The 17908-nt window shown below is 37.6% G+C and overlaps 4 protein-coding genes and 1 non-coding gene across 8 annotated transcripts; 2 read left to right on the forward strand and 3 right to left on the reverse strand.

The window, feature by feature from the left end:
- Positions 1 to 171: 171 nt before the first annotated feature.
- On the reverse strand, positions 172 to 1202 carry LOC103975709 (small heat shock protein, chloroplastic). The gene is made up of 2 exons (XM_009390761.2): positions 817 to 1202; positions 172 to 718 (listed from the first exon to the last, which is right to left on the reverse strand). Exons 1-2 carry the CDS (start codon positions 1088 to 1090, stop codon positions 285 to 287), a joined length of 708 nt encoding a protein of 235 aa, XP_009389036.2. The 5' UTR covers positions 1091 to 1202; the 3' UTR covers positions 172 to 284.
- Positions 1203 to 1641: 439 nt separating this feature from the next.
- Positions 1642 to 7744, forward strand: LOC103975708 (glycine-rich RNA-binding protein RZ1C). 4 transcript variants are annotated; one of them, XM_009390757.3, is made up of 3 exons: positions 1642 to 1738; positions 1884 to 2020; positions 5768 to 7744. In XM_009390757.3, the coding sequence occupies exons 2-3, from the start codon at positions 1910 to 1912 to the stop codon at positions 6614 to 6616; spliced, it is 960 nt and encodes a 319-aa protein (XP_009389032.2). In that variant the 5' UTR covers positions 1642 to 1738; positions 1884 to 1909; the 3' UTR covers positions 6617 to 7744. The 4 variants fall into 4 exon arrangements, with proteins under 4 accessions (XP_009389032.2, XP_009389033.2, XP_009389034.2 ...); XM_009390758.3 differs by having other exon boundaries at positions 1708 to 1770; XM_009390759.3 differs by having other exon boundaries at positions 1721 to 1743.
- Positions 7745 to 7879: 135 nt separating this feature from the next.
- On the forward strand, positions 7880 to 13139 carry LOC135611939 (uncharacterized). The gene is made up of 6 exons (XM_065107589.1): positions 7880 to 8449; positions 8557 to 8623; positions 12458 to 12517; positions 12650 to 12794; positions 12894 to 13011; positions 13086 to 13139. Exons 3-6 carry the CDS (start codon positions 12466 to 12468, stop codon positions 13137 to 13139), a joined length of 369 nt encoding a protein of 122 aa, XP_064963661.1. The 5' UTR covers positions 7880 to 8449; positions 8557 to 8623; positions 12458 to 12465.
- TRNAN-GUU (transfer RNA asparagine (anticodon GUU)) lies at positions 10216 to 10289 on the reverse strand. The gene has a single exon. It is a non-coding gene; the product is annotated as a tRNA-Asn (tRNA).
- A 429-nt stretch (positions 13140 to 13568) lies between the features above and the next one.
- On the reverse strand, positions 13569 to 17675 carry LOC135605638 (uncharacterized). The gene is made up of 5 exons (XM_065095968.1): positions 17441 to 17675; positions 15844 to 15916; positions 15706 to 15754; positions 15120 to 15243; positions 13569 to 13882 (listed from the first exon to the last, which is right to left on the reverse strand). Exons 1-5 carry the CDS (start codon positions 17441 to 17443, stop codon positions 13802 to 13804), a joined length of 330 nt encoding a protein of 109 aa, XP_064952040.1. The 5' UTR covers positions 17444 to 17675; the 3' UTR covers positions 13569 to 13801.
- Positions 17676 to 17908: the final 233 nt, after the last annotated feature.

The following is a 17908-nucleotide window of genomic DNA, read 5'->3' on the forward strand; positions in this document are numbered from 1 at the left end:
TGTGACAATATATAAATTATAAAACATTAATTAAGTCATATAAAAACAATATTTTTTAATTTTAAAAAATATTGTATACAATAAATTAGTAAGTAGGAATTTTTAATATTAAAAATAAAATAAAATCTCCGACACAAATCACATGCCTAAGTATCATTGTGCAGCACAGTGTTAGTGGCGTAATAATATATTACCAGAGCAGAGAAACTGCATACACAGGATTAAGAGTGGAAATTAACATGACAGCCTTGTAGGAGCTTAACATCTGCAAAGCTTCCATGGCGTCACTGGATCTCAACGTCGATGACCTTGCGATCCGTCTTCGTCTTGGGGATGACGACCAGCAGCACCCCGTTCTTGAGCTCAGCCTTCACCTTCTCCTTGTCACAGTTGTCGGGGAGAAGGAACCAGGAGTCGTAGGAGCTGGAGCTCCAACCTCTCCACTTGGACTCCTCCCCCGCCGCCGTTGGCTCCTGCTCCTTGTGCTCCCCCTTGATCACCAGTACGTCGTCCTCCACCGACACCTTCACCTCTTCCTTCGACAGCCCCGGCACGTCGAACCTCATCGTGATCTCGTTGTCCTCCTCCTTTATCTCCCACGGCGGCCTCATCTCCCCCGTGCTGCTCCCGGGGAAGGACATCGCGTCCTCGAACAGCCGGTCCATCGTGTCCAGCATCATCTTCATTGTCCTCACGGGCGACATAGCATCAACCAAACCTTCGGTGTTCCAGAAACAGATTGCAGATATAGTGACCGTGAAGTTGTCTCCTTAATTCGAAGGATACAAACAGGCAGTCATCAAGCAAACTACTTACCAAAAGGCGAGACGTCGAAGCCCGACCGGCGACGCCGCTGCTCTATGGCGGCGCCGTTCCCGGCTTTAGCGTCCTTGTTGACGTGCACGTCGATGGAGGAGGAGGTCTCCTTGCTCTGCGGCGCCGCGGAGGCCGATACCGAGAGCCGGCGACGGCAAGAAGGCGATGGAAATGCTACTGTCGAAGGCTGGCGCTGCTTCCGGCGCAAGGTGTGCCCGGAAAGCAGAGGAGAAGGGCGTAGGACAAGGCCTGGTAAGGTAGACGCTGAGGCCATGGCAATCGGATAACAAAGAAGAGAAACGACTGTGAACCGCTTGCTGTGGAGGATCGAATGCAGAGATCGGTGCTTTATACAGAGGAATCGGAAGGGAGAGAGAGATCGGGAAGCGTCGGAGAAGGATGGGAACGTTCCGGAGTCGGCTAATATGTGGAAGTACAAGACACGTGGACGCTCGGGCGACCACCTTCTCGCGCCGTCAAGAAAACTCCAGTGTGTTCTGTGCGCGTCGGGTTCGTACGAACCGTTGGATAACGATCAAGAATCCAAATTCTATCTCAAATTCTACTAATTTTTTTAATCCTATTTATATGTATTAGTGGCAATGTCAATAATAATACATAAAATATGCAATTATTTCATTCTATCGGGACTCAAACTCGATGTCGAGGCGGTTCAATCCGAACAGGACTCGATCCGAATTCGAAGTGGTTGGTTCTCAACGTGACTCGACCAGAACTCCGAGCGGTTCAATAAGGGCAAGACCAGGACGCGAAATCCACTTATAAACCGGCCTAATTATGTATCATCTTAAGATTAAATTCATACCGCGAGGCATTCTACCGAAAATTCGTCGTTCTATATAAGCTTACGCCGCTCTCGCTCTGGCTTTTAGGGTTTCGGCCGTCGCTCCGCCTGTTCTCGGTAGGGTATTGGCTTCTTCCTCGTGGATCCCTGTGCGTCGAGTGGGGGATCGTTACATTTTGGATTTCTGTTGTTATGATTGTTTTCTAGGTTCTTTTTGAACGATATTTTTTTTATTTTTCGAATTTGTTGTTTATTTTTGTAGATTCTTTGGAGGGAACAGAAGCAGAGATGTCTGCGAAGGAAGAAAACCGGATCTTTGTCGGAGGCTTATCGTGGGACACAACAGAGAGGCGGCTGGAGGCCGAGTTTAGTCGCTTCGGAAAGGTTATCGAGACTCAAGTATGGACCGCTCCCTCATCCTCCAATGTTTTCGGCAATTCGATTAGGTTTTTCTTGTGATACATCTGTTGCTTCATCTGTTTGGTGCCTCTGACTGATATCAGAAAAAATGATTGACACTATAAAATATTCTTTATGATTTTGTGATTAACACTGCAAACTGTGATATATTTTTATTTTTTCGTAAAATTGTTACAAACTAAGCTGCCTTTGGTCTGAATCTTCATATCTTTAAGATGGTTCATAGGTTTCTTTTTGTTTAGTAGCTGAAGAAAGACACTTTGATGCTTTATTTGGCATTTAATTTCATTATGAAGTTTTTGAACTTCAATACAATCTTTAAGGATATTACCGTTCTCCATGCAACAAGCGGTACCTAAGTAAATAAAATAGATGTCCTCTATTATCTGTGCGAACATAACATGGCAGTGCTGATGTTCTATCAGTGTGTCTATTTTGTGAGACTGTATATTTTGTACCAATTTATTGTATTATTATCTTTGTCCTTCTCATTGACTCCATACTTTCTTCTTATGTATCACGGTGAGACCTCCTTCGTTTCTTGGCTTTGTGTGAGTATCAATCTCCGTTCCACTCTTTTGTGTATGTGAGGAGGAGACGTGTTATATGTGTTCTTCAAGCTGGTAAGCATAAAAGAAGGTTTGCTTTTTATCTGGCTATATCAGTGAGCAGATATAGACACCTCTACTAGTTTGGTCTTTTTGGAGGATAATGCCATCCGCTGCTGTCATTTTGCCATTGTTATGAGCTTAGTGCTGGTTGATGCCATTGCATGTCACTGATAAGTTGCTTCTTTGAGGTTTGAGCCTTGAGATCTTCATATGGAGCAGTCAATCTTCAGTAGGCTGGAAGAGATAAGTTGGGTTGAATTGCTTGTTTTGGCTTTTGACATTGACAGATAGATACTCTTCACTAATATTACATCTATGTCGTACCCTGATGGCTTGCCCATTTGAGACAGGTATATAAGGTAATTCACCTTGCATGCCCGTGGTGGTGATGTAAGGCTTGTTTATTGTTTGATGAGATGCTTGTTGGCCAAGACACTGTCTGAAATGCAGTATATGTAATCAAACGTTTGCTAGGTTCTTTCAGTTTCAGCTATATTTGTGGATTAATATCAGCACCATGCAGCATTTTGAGGAAAGATTAGGCTGCTTGGTTTAATGTTCTCTGCTCTGCATTGCATATCAATGAAAAATTTTAGTTTTGTGTAAGTCTTGTTTAGTACAATTAGGCGCTTAAGTGAAACTTGGAATTGAGAGGGAGTGGATTTTTTGGATAATTGATTTATCTATTATTATGCACCGAAAGGGATAAAGGATGCATAATGTGAAGGTTCAGGTGCATGCTTGACCATTTCTTCAGATGGCTGGCCTCTCTCAGTACATTGTGAGAAACTCGGCAGTCTCTGATCTTTCAGCTGAGGATTTTTAGAAAATTCCATGATGCCTGTTAAATTGCTTAAGCGATGAATGGTTTCTTGGCGGCACTGAGTGATGGCCTTAACATTCCATGTGTATTCATAAGCACAATGTGCACCAGGGTGTTTGATCTTTGTCATAATAAATGTTGCAGACTTGGCACATTGATGGTTGATAAACATGCGCATCGATTGCAACTATAACTTGCATCACTTCTTTCTCTGATGTATATCTCTCTCTTTCTCTTTAATGTTCTTGTTAAAAAAATTTCCTGTTAGTATTTCTGGGACTAGGGCACAACTTTTCTCAATGTATGCCACTAAATATGAACAATTATTGACACTCTAAAGGCATTTTACAATTTGCTAAAGTAAAACTTAGGCAAGTGAGACACTGGCCTTGTTATTTGAAAGGCAAATTGGCAGTAGAAAATGATTTTGGTGACAATTTGAGATCATGGAACTGAGTAAAACTCCACTGGTTGTGGGAAGATTAATGGTTAAATGTATCCTTGCTGATTTAGTTTTGGATGGTATTTGGTGAAATGTTGTTTACGGGATTGTATTTGAGTTAGAAGAGGAAGAGGAACAAATGGAACAGATGGTTGTGTTATACAAACTGTCAGATAGATACTGTATTTTTTGTTTGATGGTAAAAGTTGCTTCAAAATTGATCACAGGGTCAGTCACATCTGAATTATGGTGTCTTCTGTAGTCTTTTGAGAGATCTGAATGTACCTCTGGAGCTGCTCAACTATTCATGCTGCAGAATGTGATTCTCTACATATTGTTTGCACTAGATTGCTGCAGTTGTTTTTTCCTAAGCAACAGATCCTTTATCATGGATTGGGATTTGGATGTGGAGCAGTTGTTAGAATTACTCAGTTGAGATGTTTGAGCCTGTTTGTTATGGCTGCTGTTTCTGAAGTTAGTTTCATTCAGCAAAGGTCGTGTTAAGGTTTGAAAGAAGGTGTTACAAGAATTGAACCTTTTTATCCCATTAAGTGTTAAACTCATTGTAACAATAACATATCACCTGAGTTGATGCTTGCTGTGTTTGCAATATCAATTCACCAATGATTGCCTGAATGGTTCTCTAGGACGTTTGTTTCACACCTGTTATTGTTTGGTCGAATTTTGCTTGTTACATGGCCACTTGCTTGGATATAAGATGAAGATTTTGCTATTTTCTGGATATTCGTGAATGTCAGATGTATATATTAGGTAGGAAAAGACACTGCACGGATTGCTTTAGTCATAGTAGATTGTGGCCTATACAGAGATCACAGTGAGATGTCTGAATGAGTCACATGCATGTTCGCATAACCGGTACATCCTGTTACTCTCAGGTAAGCGATATCATCATTTTTTTGTCTCCTTGGTCGCTTTTCTTTGGCATGTTTAATTTGTTAATACTGCAGCTTCTTATGTCTAATTTAGTGCTACAAATATTTTTACAAAGATACTAATCTTCAAAATTTGATCCTCTTGTTTCATGATTAAAGATACAAGAGTTCTTTTGTACGTCTTTTTTTATCTTTTTATTAACAATATTCACTGGTTCCTGTATATTCATTTTAAAACTGTACAATTAGTTGTTAAAATGTTTCTGCTGCATTAAACATTTTTCATGTTTTGTGGTCATCATTCATGCAAGTTGAGTATAGGATCAGCATTTTTGCCACATAACAGCTATAAACATTTTTTTATAATACCTCCCAACCAAATTCTACACAATGGGATTTCATATTGCAATTCCAGTGGGTAAATCTGTTGAATATGACATCACCTTGCTTTTTTTTTTATGTCCTCTGCCTTTATATATTGAAAAGTTTTCTTATGATATAGTACAAATATGCCATATTTTTTGTGCCAAGAGTAGTTTTCTGCTGAAATATTTTCTTTGACATTTTCTTTTATAGTTTATTTGTCAATTGTGACTTTTTGATTTAAAAATACTTAGGGACATAATAATTTGCTCGGACTGAATTCTTTGAATGATATTAAAATAATAGGGAATGCAGTAACAAATATTATTTCTATTCAGCTATTGATTATCCCTAGGTATAACATGTAATTTCTTTAGGCATTTATACACAATAGTTGATTTTTTAGTTATTTTGTTTCTGGCCTTCATTTGTATAGAAAGAACAAAAATTTATCCACTAAGGGTAGCCTTGATATAATTCCTTTTCCATGTTATTGTCATCATCTTATCTCTGTGTCTGTCTCTGTCTGAAGGATGATGGTGCACCTACTTCATTTTGTTTTCTTTCAGTTCTTAGCAGTCTTTTTATGTGTAGGTCATGCTGGAGAGAGATACTGGTCGTCCTCGCGGGTTTGGGTTTGTGACATTCTCTGATCCACGTGCAGTTGAGGTTTCCATCAGCGAGATGCATGAGCGTGAGCTTGACGGACGTGTCATTTCAGTGAATAAGGCTCAACCTAAGATAAGCACAGATGACTCTACCTATGGCTACAATGGTGGAGGATACACACCAGGAAGCAAAGGAGGTTATCATGGTAATGATGGTCCACCACCCGCAGGGCGCTCTGATGAATGCTTCAAGTGTGGACGACTTGGACACTGGGCACGTGAATGCCCTTCAGCTGGGGGAAGTAGTGGCGGTCGATTCCCTTCTCGTTCCAAGTTTGGTGGAGGTGGTGGCCGAGGGGATCGATTTGGTGGACCAGATCGCTTGAGTGACCGATATGTGGATGACCGTTATGATGGAGACCGATATGGGGACCGTGATCATATTGACAGCAGGGACAGTCGATATAGTGGTGGTCGTGATCGATTTGACAATGATCGTGACCGATATGCCAATGATCGGTATGGGCCTCCTGTGGATCGTTTTTCTGGTGATAGATATGGAGGGCGCCCTGATCGGTACCCACAGAATGGATACAGCCGGGAAAGAAGCTATGAGAAGGATGTACCTCGTGGTGGTGGTGGCTATGACAGAGATGGAGGGTCAAGAGGTGGTGGTGGCTATGAGAGGGATGGACCTTGTGGTGGCGGCAGTGATAGATACGGGAGTGGTGGGCCTGCACGTTATGATGGTGGTGGAAGTTTCAGGAACAGGCCTGGGCCTTATGATCGGCCAAATAGAGGCAGACGTCCATCATCCTTTGATGTTCGCTACTGATGCTTGTGTTGTTAGCAGTCAAAACTGTATTTGTTTTCCCGAACCTTATGCTCTGGTATTTTAGGATAGCTCATGGTAACAATGCAGTGATTCTGTTAAGACTCTGGGATTGAAAATCTATGCTGTCCATTTGCTGTGAAATCCTCTGAATCGATCACTTAGCTTTATGAGACTGAGCCTTTACGCAAGTGGCCTGCTCATATTGGAATCTTAACTTTATGAAGGATTGTGCTTTATCTGAACTGCCGGTGGCCCACAGTTTGATATGATTATATCTGGTTGATCTTATAAGTCAGTGCAGGCTGTTATTACATGTTGGTTTTGGCTCATGATCAAGTTGTGTTTGTTATTGTGCTTACTATTGAGAAACCTGTCACAATATTTTACTGATAGCAGTATCTTTAAGTGCTGATCCTCTTTGTCTTCTGTGAAGCTGTGAAAATTTATAGCCCTGCTGATTTCTGCACTATAACACCATTGACAAATGAGTTCTGATCAGGTCATATTTTCTGTGCCTGTGATACAATTTGAGGCAGTTGCTTCCTGGTTGATGAGCTATCGGATCATATGGTGGGCCACTTTTATTTGCTGTAAGATTGATGGAAGATCCTTTTTTGTATGGATTCAAGTCGTTTGATTTTGACAGCACTTTTGATATACGTATGAATTTCGTTTCTGATTCCCGGCCATCAGAGCTCTGCAGTTGCCAAATAATAATCCCCACTCTGTTCTCAATCCCTTAAATTGGTTCTTCGGGCCGGATAATTTAAGCTGACTCCCAGTCTCATGCTCTATTACCTGGTTGAAGGTGGAGTCTTAAGTTCCACTTTGTTGCTGATATAGTGCAATTAGAAAGTTGTTGGTGCATGAAGGCTGGAACGAGAGTTGGTCGTTCACTTTAATAGTCGCAAATGCTTTTCAGAATTGATGTTATTGATAGCAGTGTGCTCGCCAGATGATATATGTGGTACAAGGGGCTATTTATCATATTAGTTATAGGGTATGGTTGTCATACTAACTTGATCAAATGTTAGATAGTTGTATTGAATTGTTATGTTTGCAAAGAATTCATTTGTATAATTTACCAATTTTCTCGAGCTATAATTGTTCTTTTACCTCTTACCATTAGTCGAGTATATTTTGTCATTATCTTAATCGTTTTGTTTTATCGAAGTTGATGCTTCGTTCTTAGTTTGTGTGATGCTTTGTTCTTAGTTTGTGTAGCTGACTCATTCTCCTGTTTGGGTGCTTCGAACATGTCTTCTACGGAAAGTTGTCTGACAGAGTACTTGAATTCAGTGAAGCAAGCTACTTGTGGCAGTCCCCAAGAAATATGGCAAACTTCGAGCAGTGATAATTATTCCAATACAACAAGGACTCGGTTTACAATTCGACAAACTTAAGGATTTAATTGGAATAGGGTTTAATTTGTAGGAATTAAAATGTCAATTATACCCATTGAAGGAAATAAGAGAAGCAACGAAAACTATGTAAGCAGCTAAAAAGGACGCCTTTGTTCCTCGGCTCCGCTCTCCAGCGTTGCCGTTCGCCGCCGAAGCATTGCCAGCTCTTCCGCACCCTCCCTCAAGGTTGAACCCCTCTTCTCCATTTCTCTTTTTCCTCCATCGATTTTGTCTTCCGGCCGTCGTCTCCCAATTCCCCAAAGGTTGGCTAGTTCAATTTTTTTTGTCCCCACTTAGATGGCAGTTGATTGTCTCTCTATTTGATCCATTCTAAAGGTGGATAATTGAAGTGATTGGGACGCTATATGAAAACGATAAGTACCAGTTGCAACTCGATTTCCCGGAGCAATATCCCCAAGAAGCTCCCCAAGTAAGGGAATTTTGGGATTGTTTTTGGTAGAATTATCTTCTTCTTTTTCTCTTCTTTATGTAAATTTAGGTCGATCGGATTGTGATCTATTGTTGGGTTTTGTTCAGGTCATATATCTGCATCCTGTGCTTCGGTCATCCGCACGTCTATAGCAACGGGCACACAGATGTTTAGGTAACTCTCATTTGCTTGAGTCGAAAATGAGTAGAGATTTTATATGATGGTTCGAATCAGAAATTATTGCTTTCATATGTTGTTCTTTGGTGGATATTTGCTGCCTTCCCTTATTTTAATCTTTGGACTATCGATTAGAGAAGAATCATAATTCAAATAACTACAAACAAGGCTGTATATTTTCTGTGTCAAAGCATATTTGATCTCTATGTCAGTGTTAGCTCATCATATTAATTAGAAGTTCTGTTTGTATCTGTGATGATGCATCTTTAACATGCTGATGTTTGTATCCTATTACACTGCACTCTCAAGCTGCTGTTATTTCTCAAATCCCTTTCATAATATCTCACACCATTACAAGTTTGACAAGCTGAACTGCGAAAATGTGACATGTAATGATTGTCCACACTGGCTGCTGCCATCTCATGCCTCTGGATGCATGCATACATAGGAACATATGACATGGGCATGTTACATAGTGGCCCAGAAAGAACAGGGCAGATGTGTCATGTCAATCCTCAGTAGATTACTGTCAGATTATTGTGTCTTTCAATTGTTATACCCTTTACCTGTTAAATTTGAACAATATCCTACTTAGCCTGACTACACATAGTCTATCTTAGTTTTGATTTTCTTATAGAAAAATAACAGTAAACCCATAAAATCTTAGCTATTGGGAAGTCCACTCTATGAATTAAAATATTTATGTATATAAAATAAGTTTTTATATGTCTAGATGGATTAAACCTAAGCCAAATAATAAAGTATTAAAATCTATGTAGGTAAAAAAAAAAAAAAAAACACTTATTTGTCTACATGGCTAAAAATAAGTCAAATAATAAAATCATTATTTGTCTTTGCCAACATGCATAAAAATCTTTCCATGTAAAGAAAAAAGTATTTGTATGGCTAAATGTTTATCTTTGATTACATAGATTAAACTCTTGACATGTCATTTTTTTTATATATGTCTACATGGATTAATAAAGTCTTTGTTTGTCTTGGATTACATGCATTAAAATCTTTATAAGTAAAAAAAAAATCTTTATATGTAATAAGTTAAATAATAGTCTTTATTTCACTTTGGATACATGTCTAAATGTTTATCTTCTTCTACATCGATTAAAATCTTTTTATGTCAAATAGAAAGCCACTATATGTCTAAATGGATTAAAATAAGTCATGTTTGTTTGTCTTTGGCTATATGGATTAAAATTTTTGTATGTTTACATGTATTAAAAATAAGTCAATAATAATATATTTGTGTATTAAAATTGAATATTAATAAAGTCTTTGTTTGTCTTGGATTACATGCATTAAAATCTTTATAAGTAAAAAAAAAATCTTTATATGTAATAAGTTAAATAATAGTCTTTATTTCACTTTGGATACATGTCTAAATGTTTATCTTCTTCTACATCGATTAAAATCTTTTTATGTCAAATAGAAAGCCACTATATGTCTAAATGGATTAAAATAAGTCATGTTTGTTTGTCTTTGGCTATATGGATTAAAATTTTTGTATGTTTACATGTATTAAAAATAAGTCAATAATAATATATTTGTGTATTAAAATTGAATATAAATTAATTCGCTAGAAGGAGGGCTTGAACCTCCGACCTTGTGGTTAACAGCCACACGCTCTAACCAACTGAGCTATTCCAGCTTGTGAATAATTTAGTAACATATATAATGAAATACTAAAACCATTAAATTGTGAGATAAAATGAATAATCCTTTAAGAAGTTATGTATGATTATTACTGTTACGATAAGGCAATCAAAGTAGTCGAAGAACAAAAAGAACAAGTATTAAGTTGATTGCCATGCAAGTGGATGCGACAAACCTATTATGGGTGGATTTGTAGGAAGCTTAGACTAGGGGAGAGAAGAAACTGAAGATGAGATTTGGAAGCCGTCCTCATTTGTGGTGATAGATACCAAACGTAGATTACATTTCGTTATGTTCTATGCATACGCATATGATAAGATTCGCTGTCGAGTTGGAAAAAGGTGTGATAAGAGAAGACAGTTTGTTTTCTTCTATATATACATATAGCCTTCTTTTTCCTTTTTTTTTAATGCTTCATTAGTTTTTTTCTTAACAAAAAATAAAAAAAAGATGAAAATGAGATTTGATTCGAGATTTTGTCATCGAGACTCAGAATTCTTATCAACTAAGCAAGTTGATATATCTAAAAATTTATCGAATAAGATTTTAAATCAAAATTCTTGGTTGATATATTTAAAAAAATTTATCGAATAAGATTTCAAATCGATGATTACTATAACATGGATAATGTTTTTAAATATTTTAAATATTTATTTATTTATTACTAATAGTAGATTTTAAATAACCAAAATAAAGAAAAGTAGTTGGCTTTAGATTATGGACAAATGATGTTGGAATTAAAAGACAAAGAAGAACACATGTCCTTTAAACCACATATGCCAAGAATATTAGGAAAATTGGATGCTCGGTCGATGATGGAAGTCATATTCTACTTTTGTTTTTGTTTTTATATTTTTCTTTGTGTTTGTTGATTTGGTTAAAAAACATGAAACAGCTCTTTATGCAATAAAATTAACTTCTTCATGATGTGGATCATGAGAATTCATACTAGGAATAAGATTATGTAAGTATCGATTAGGATTTGAGTTTCGAGTCAACCCTAAAATGGATCGAGTTTGAGTCGACATAGAAACCCTAACAGATCTATTCGATCGGGTCGGGTTCGACCCGAGTCAAACGGATGTCGAAAAAGAAAGGGATGGTTTGAACTCAAGAATCTGCCATCATCATCAATTCATGGTGTTTTGATTGGCTTTGCATTCGTTTGATGATTGGTAATGGTTATAAGTTGCCACCCATGAAGGCAGTTGCCACAGTGATTGCCGTACTGTAGAGAGAGAGAGAGAGAGAGAGAGAGAGAGAGCAGTTGTTTCAGTCACCGCACTCCTGTCTTCCTTTCTTCTTCACTCCTCACCGGTGATGCATCTCCTCATTTTCTTCCATTACTATGTGAATTACCTTTTTTTCCCCCCATTTAGAAGAAATTATGAGTTCTTTCCTTTCTGATATCCATGTCTCCTAAGACACAAGTACTTCTTTCATTCTTTTTGTCACGTCATGAAGAACTCAACAAGACATGGGGTGATGGATTGTTATGGGTAGAGAAGACATCTTGTTTTCTTTGCAATGTAATGGTCAAAAGACTTGTATTGGGTGTCTGACTGAGAATTCAGTCCACTCCTACTAATTGACCAAAGATGTTTAGTTTCTTGAGGAAGAAGAGAAGGGTATCCTCATAAGGTTCTACAAACTGCTTCTCACAGAAAAAGAGTCACTGATTTGATCTCTAATCGAAACATTCATCTATTTTATAGGGTTCTAAATAATTATGTACAAATAGCATCTTTTTTTTTTTTACATCATTATAAAGTAATTTTTTATTATATCATCCCTCCAAATTCTCGTGCAAATTCTAGTTGGAAATAGATTGTTCTTTTATTTATGTATCTCACCCTCACATCATTATTTTCAGCACAATTTAGTAGGCTGATAACTTTTAAGAACAACAAACAGAGACATTTCTCTGTGGTCTTACAGATTTCACATACGTTGAAGACACTTCTCATGCTTCACAATCTTCGTTGTGAGGGCCCAATGTATTAGGACACAGTAATGAAGCATACATACATCACGTGTTTGATGCACACAGATGCTGATTTGATGAGCCAAATCGAACATGCAATTCCTGTGACAATTGTATAGCTTTCAGACAGCAGTCATGTAATCTTTCAGGTGCAAAGCTAATAAAAGATCTCTTTGTAGTGAAGCATATGGAACTCAAATCAGATGGTTTTGTTGGAGTGGTTCTTTCTATGGAAGGAGGTAAGTTCTAATTGTAATACATGCACTAAGATTGCATGATAAGATAGATTTTAGACATCATATATATTTATGTGTGAAGATATCTTACCTGTTCTTGCATCACTAAGAAGCTTGCCATTGCTCCAAGTGTAGGTGGAGCTCAACAGAACAAGCAGCAGTTAGAACAGCAATCTGATAAAGGTGGATGCTCTCTCCTCCAGCATCGATATCTCGACGAGTTTGACGGGATCTACGACCGGCCGCTGGCGTGCTTCGGCTGCGGCATAGGATGGGCCTGGTGATGATCCTCTTGTTGTCTGAACTTTTCATGGGATTACCATCTGTTTTGGCTCTGTTCTTTGATCATTCTGTGCTTGGTGTTTCTTCACCTTGCCAGTTTCATCTTGGGCTTTGGCTTCCCTCTGCTCTGGTACATTGCTACTGCTCTTTACTTTGGGAAGTACCACCTCAAGGATCCAAGGGAAAGAGCAGGGCTTGCAGCATCTGCAATTGCAGTAAGTGAGATTAAAGCATCTGAATTCTAGTGTTCTAGCTTCACACGGTTACTGACCTTGTCAATGCTTTGCAGGCTTTGATTTGTTCTGTTGCAGCATTGATCACATTGGTGGCTGTACATCTGTAGCTTCTCTTAACATAGTTATAGTTGCACCTTGTCTTTTAGGCAAAATAATATTATGTGCCATAGACTAAGGTGCATAGAGTACATTAGTGTTGTTGCCTTTAGAACTGGAAGATTGATGACTTGTGGGTTTTGTTTCTGCAAGCATTGATTTTAATATCAATATAGCTAAAATTTTTGGATTCATTTGCTAGTTTTCATACCAGGTGTCAAAAGTCATTTCTTTGTTTTGTCATGAACAAGCTAAGCATGTGCTGCTACAAGAACAATAGTTATAAATAAATCAGTTATTAACATGACAGTATGTAAATTATTGGAAATTACATGAAGATTGGCTCAACTGGTATCACATCATGAAAAGAGTCAATTTGCATTAAAAGTTAGAAGTTTGTATACAAGGAAGCAGTGCCCCAAAAGGAATCAACCAGGAAATAAATGAGAGAGATGTCCATGTCCATTCCTTGTAATATTAAATAGCAATTCACAAAAGATAATATCTGGGAATTCATGTGTGATACATCAGTGGTGAACAGTAGTACACTAGATATATACTTCAGCAGACAAATCATCCTTTTTTTCTGTGATATATTGCACAAAAGATAATCTGACAAACAAATCTTGGAATTTGTTAAAACCAACATGTATAATCATTTCTGGGGAGGTCTTCACAATCCATCTTTCAATTTATCTCCATTTGTATTCTCCTTTAATGTTGTGGTCAATTTCAAGTTTCGTAGTTCCTCGAGCTGCAATTAACCAAATGATAATGAAATATTATAATCCAAAAAAAAAAATGAAGATTAAAAAACTGCAAACTCAGCTCTTATTTTGGTGATTTTCCTCACATAAAGCTATAAATGGAGTCTGAAGATGTTGATGTATTTTAAGATTAGGCAAGCAACAAAAGAGAAGGTATTATAATTTTGTACGTTTCAGGTTATATCAATTCCATGCATGCAGGGACCGTAAAAAAAAATGTCACAGCACTTGAGCACTGGAGCAGCACAACCAAGGCCCAAATTTCATTTGAGCCACAATGTAAAGTTAATTCATAAAATGTCATGAACAATTTAACTAGGAGTCAGAAAGGTACACAAAACTGAAGTGTCCTGCAAATTGCAATATGAAGAATAGGGAATTTTCATATAAGGTGAGAGATCATACAACTGGAAGTGAATGGACCTCTAACATATTTAACAACCACAAAAGTCAAAGTTGTAACAACAATCACAACTTAAGATACAGCAATTACAAAATGTGAAATACATAGAAATAAATTCTTGGTATATCTTGACAAAAGGATGTACAAGAAAAAAAAAATTCATATATAAGCATAGAAGGGCAATTATCACTGGTACTAGGACCATTATCGCTGCCTTCATTATCGCTGGTGCTAGGGCAATTCATATGTAAGCATATATGCAAAAGGACGTACATGCTAGGACCACCTAACCATGTTTCTCCACTTATCACCATTACCATGCCTGGTGCTAGGACCATTATCACTGCCTTCATTACTTACCTACCAACAGTCCTCTAACATCTTCTTACCAGACAAGCATATAAGGGCAAATAAATTCATGCCATGCCTAGTAGTGTTCATTCTGGAGTAGCTGAGGACCAGCAAGTTCTATTTTGGAACCAAGTGCACTTGTGCAGTGGAGCAAACAGCATAGCAAGCCTCTACTATTAACTATTTAGTTTTAACTACATGGATTCTTTCCAGCAATTCATCCCTATTACTATTTAGGGTCACCTTATAAAAAAATCTAGGGATTATTACAGCTTTTCTCTTATATGACCAAATCACATAAGTGGTTAACTTTTACAGCATTAAAAAAAAACAGCAAACTCATAAACTGCAAGTACACAAATGATAATTTAATTAAAGAAAAAGTTAAGATTTCTGATGTAGCCCCAAAGTTAAATTAAGAGGTTCAGAAAATATGCCGGAGGATATTGATGTGGCAAGTTGCAACTAACCTCTCTGCACTTTTCTCTGTGAGCTGCTAAGAGCTCATCATACTTCAATTGCAAATCCGACTTTTCAGCTAGTAGCTTTTCATATTGAGAAATTGATGGTCCACCTAACTTTTGTTGGACGAACCTGATAAAGTCATTCAAGTAACTTTGTATCAAAAAATATCTAAACAAACACAGACACTAGAATTTAAGTTCTTTCTTTCAATAGAAGCAGTCTTTTACTGAAAATAAAGAACAGGTGTATAAAAACCGGAGAAGTGAAATAACACCAGCCTGTTTGCAAAGAAGTTAAAATCGTTGCAGCTATCTATATATTACATGGACAAAATTAAATAACGGCATAAAAAAACTGTTGGTTAATCTGTGATGAAAGAGCTTATGCAATATCATAAAACTAAAATTTGGGGCTTGGTAATTAGTGCCCTGGTCAATGTAGCCCAAAATACACAAGGCAAGTAAAACATCAAGTTCCTTCAAAATGGATTCAATAGATCTATCATTTAAAAAAAATCCAAAATTTTAAACTTGATTGGCACTTTGCATCAAGTTATATTCTGAATATTAGGAACACAGTCAGAAAGCTTACTCGACAGCAGATGAAGGCCTGTCATTTTCTTCATATAGTGCAACAAGAACTGCATTACGTAATGAGGTGGGTATTCATTGGTTTACCAAAACATCTAGCCAAAAAACATAATGAAAAGAGCCAACAAGACAGACAAACCTTTAGTGAGAGCATCAAGCACCCCACTTGATTCCAGATACTTCCTGAAAGCTTCCTTTTTTGCTTCCCTTTCCTGCAGAAGGCATTTTAGCGATAAAACAACATCACAAAATAATAAACCTGAATTCGTTAATACACAAAGAAAAAGGTTGAACAGCAAATGGCAAAACAACAGCAAGTTTTATACTCATTTGATGCTAACTGTAAATCTTGTTACAAGCTTTTGACATTTCGCAAGAATGAAACACGACTCTTTAATTTATGGCCTTACATGGCTTCCTTTGACATCTTTGTATCATCATGGGTAATTCTATCTCTGGTGATTGTTGCTTCACTTGTCGAAGTTATTTAGGAAGTTAATAGTAGAGTGTAAATGTTTTTCAAAACTGTGCTTTGGTAGATAGACTGATTGAATTTGAGTGTAGAATCTCTAGTTCCTTATATGACACATAAATTTACCTCTTAACTCTGAATAAATGATGCAGCTGCTAACTAAAAAACCATACTCTAACTGCATAAGTCTTTCGGATTGTTTTTTATGATCATATCAGGGATGGTACAAAATAAATAGTTAATATATAGAGAAAATTAATTTTCTACATGCTAGCATTTATTACCGGATCAAAGGAGGCATAGATTAACCTACCATTTCATGCATAGAAGCAAGACAGGGGACAATGGTTCCTTAGTTTCATTGCCAAAATAGTCAACATTTTTAAAGAACATTAGGTTTCAGTGTCAACTGTTGAACAAAGGGTTGAAGTTGCAGATGTAATAAGTTGTATATGGAAGTTGCGTTATTTAATTTATATACCCAAAGAAGGAAATTACTGTCTTTCAGGATTTACATAGAAAGAATAGATTATATATTAGACAATTTTAGAAGTACATTTGCTCCTAAGAGATTCAAACAGCTGGCTCAAGGGGTAGGTTTCGCTTAAATTTTTTTTCGCTATTTCTTTAGTTGTTTTATTTTTGTTCTTCCCAGGACTTAAGGCTTTGTAGTTTGTTGTTTGTTTGTTTGTTTGTTTTCTTTTTATTTTTGGGAGACAATGATTACCAGTTCTCTGGCTGATTTCTGAAACCTTACCTAAGGATTTACATAAAGTGTGAATGGATTGTATAGAAAAAAAATGACCAAAATTTTTTTTTTTCTCTTTTCCTACATTATGTATAGAAACAAAGACTTTGTTCAACCTGAACATTTAGAAATAGCATAAAACTAATTTGAAGAAACTAGTTATCAAAAAAGAAACTCGATATGAGTTGAAAGTTAAATGGTTGGCTTCATAATGAGTCTAAGCATCTAATACAGAGATTTCCTTATTTTGCAGTTCTTGGGGGTTCGATGAACATTTAATATATCCTCGATCCCACTTAAATCCATATGAATGCAGCTAATCCAGGATTTTCAACAACATAGTAAATGAAACAAACAGACCCAAATTGATCGCTACAAAGAAATCAAGATCTCAAAGACCTACAACCATACACCAGCTCACTACCAACCAACCTGGATCGAGAGGAAATGGTAATGTAAAAAATTTAGGAAAGAAAATGCCTTTCGAACACGAGGCGGCAAGAGATGAGGCATTACCATGCTCTTTATAGCATCAAACTAACTCCGACGAAATCCAGCCGAAAGGATCGGTTCTTGTTGGGGATCGGCACTGGAGATTAGGGCTTGCAGGAGCGTCTCGAATCGAGGAGGAGGAGCCGCGGAGCGGGAGCGGCGAAGTCGGTAAGCGGATCCAGACCACCACGGGAAACCACTGAGACTTGCAGCATACAAGTAATTGGTGCGGAGTAACGAAGAAGGGGGGAGACTATGATCGATATTGCGAATTTGCCCCTGCCCCGGTGGAGAACGCATGGGAATCCCCTCCAAGCGTTCTATCATCCGTGTAAAATTGGACGGTTAATTTTCGAATCTATTGTGAACTCCGAGATTTGAACGGTTCACGTGAGCATGAAAAGCTTGCAATCATCTATCTCGTTGGATAGGATCCTCCTAGGGCCTGGTTGAGCAGGGCTCCTCTCCGCCGTCGGATAAGGTCGCTCGAAT

The sequence above is a fragment of the Musa acuminata genome, chromosome BXJ1-2 (genome assembly GCF_036884655.1).
Source record: "Musa acuminata AAA Group cultivar baxijiao chromosome BXJ1-2, Cavendish_Baxijiao_AAA, whole genome shotgun sequence".
Classification (NCBI taxonomy): Eukaryota; Viridiplantae; Streptophyta; class Magnoliopsida; order Zingiberales; family Musaceae; genus Musa; species Musa acuminata.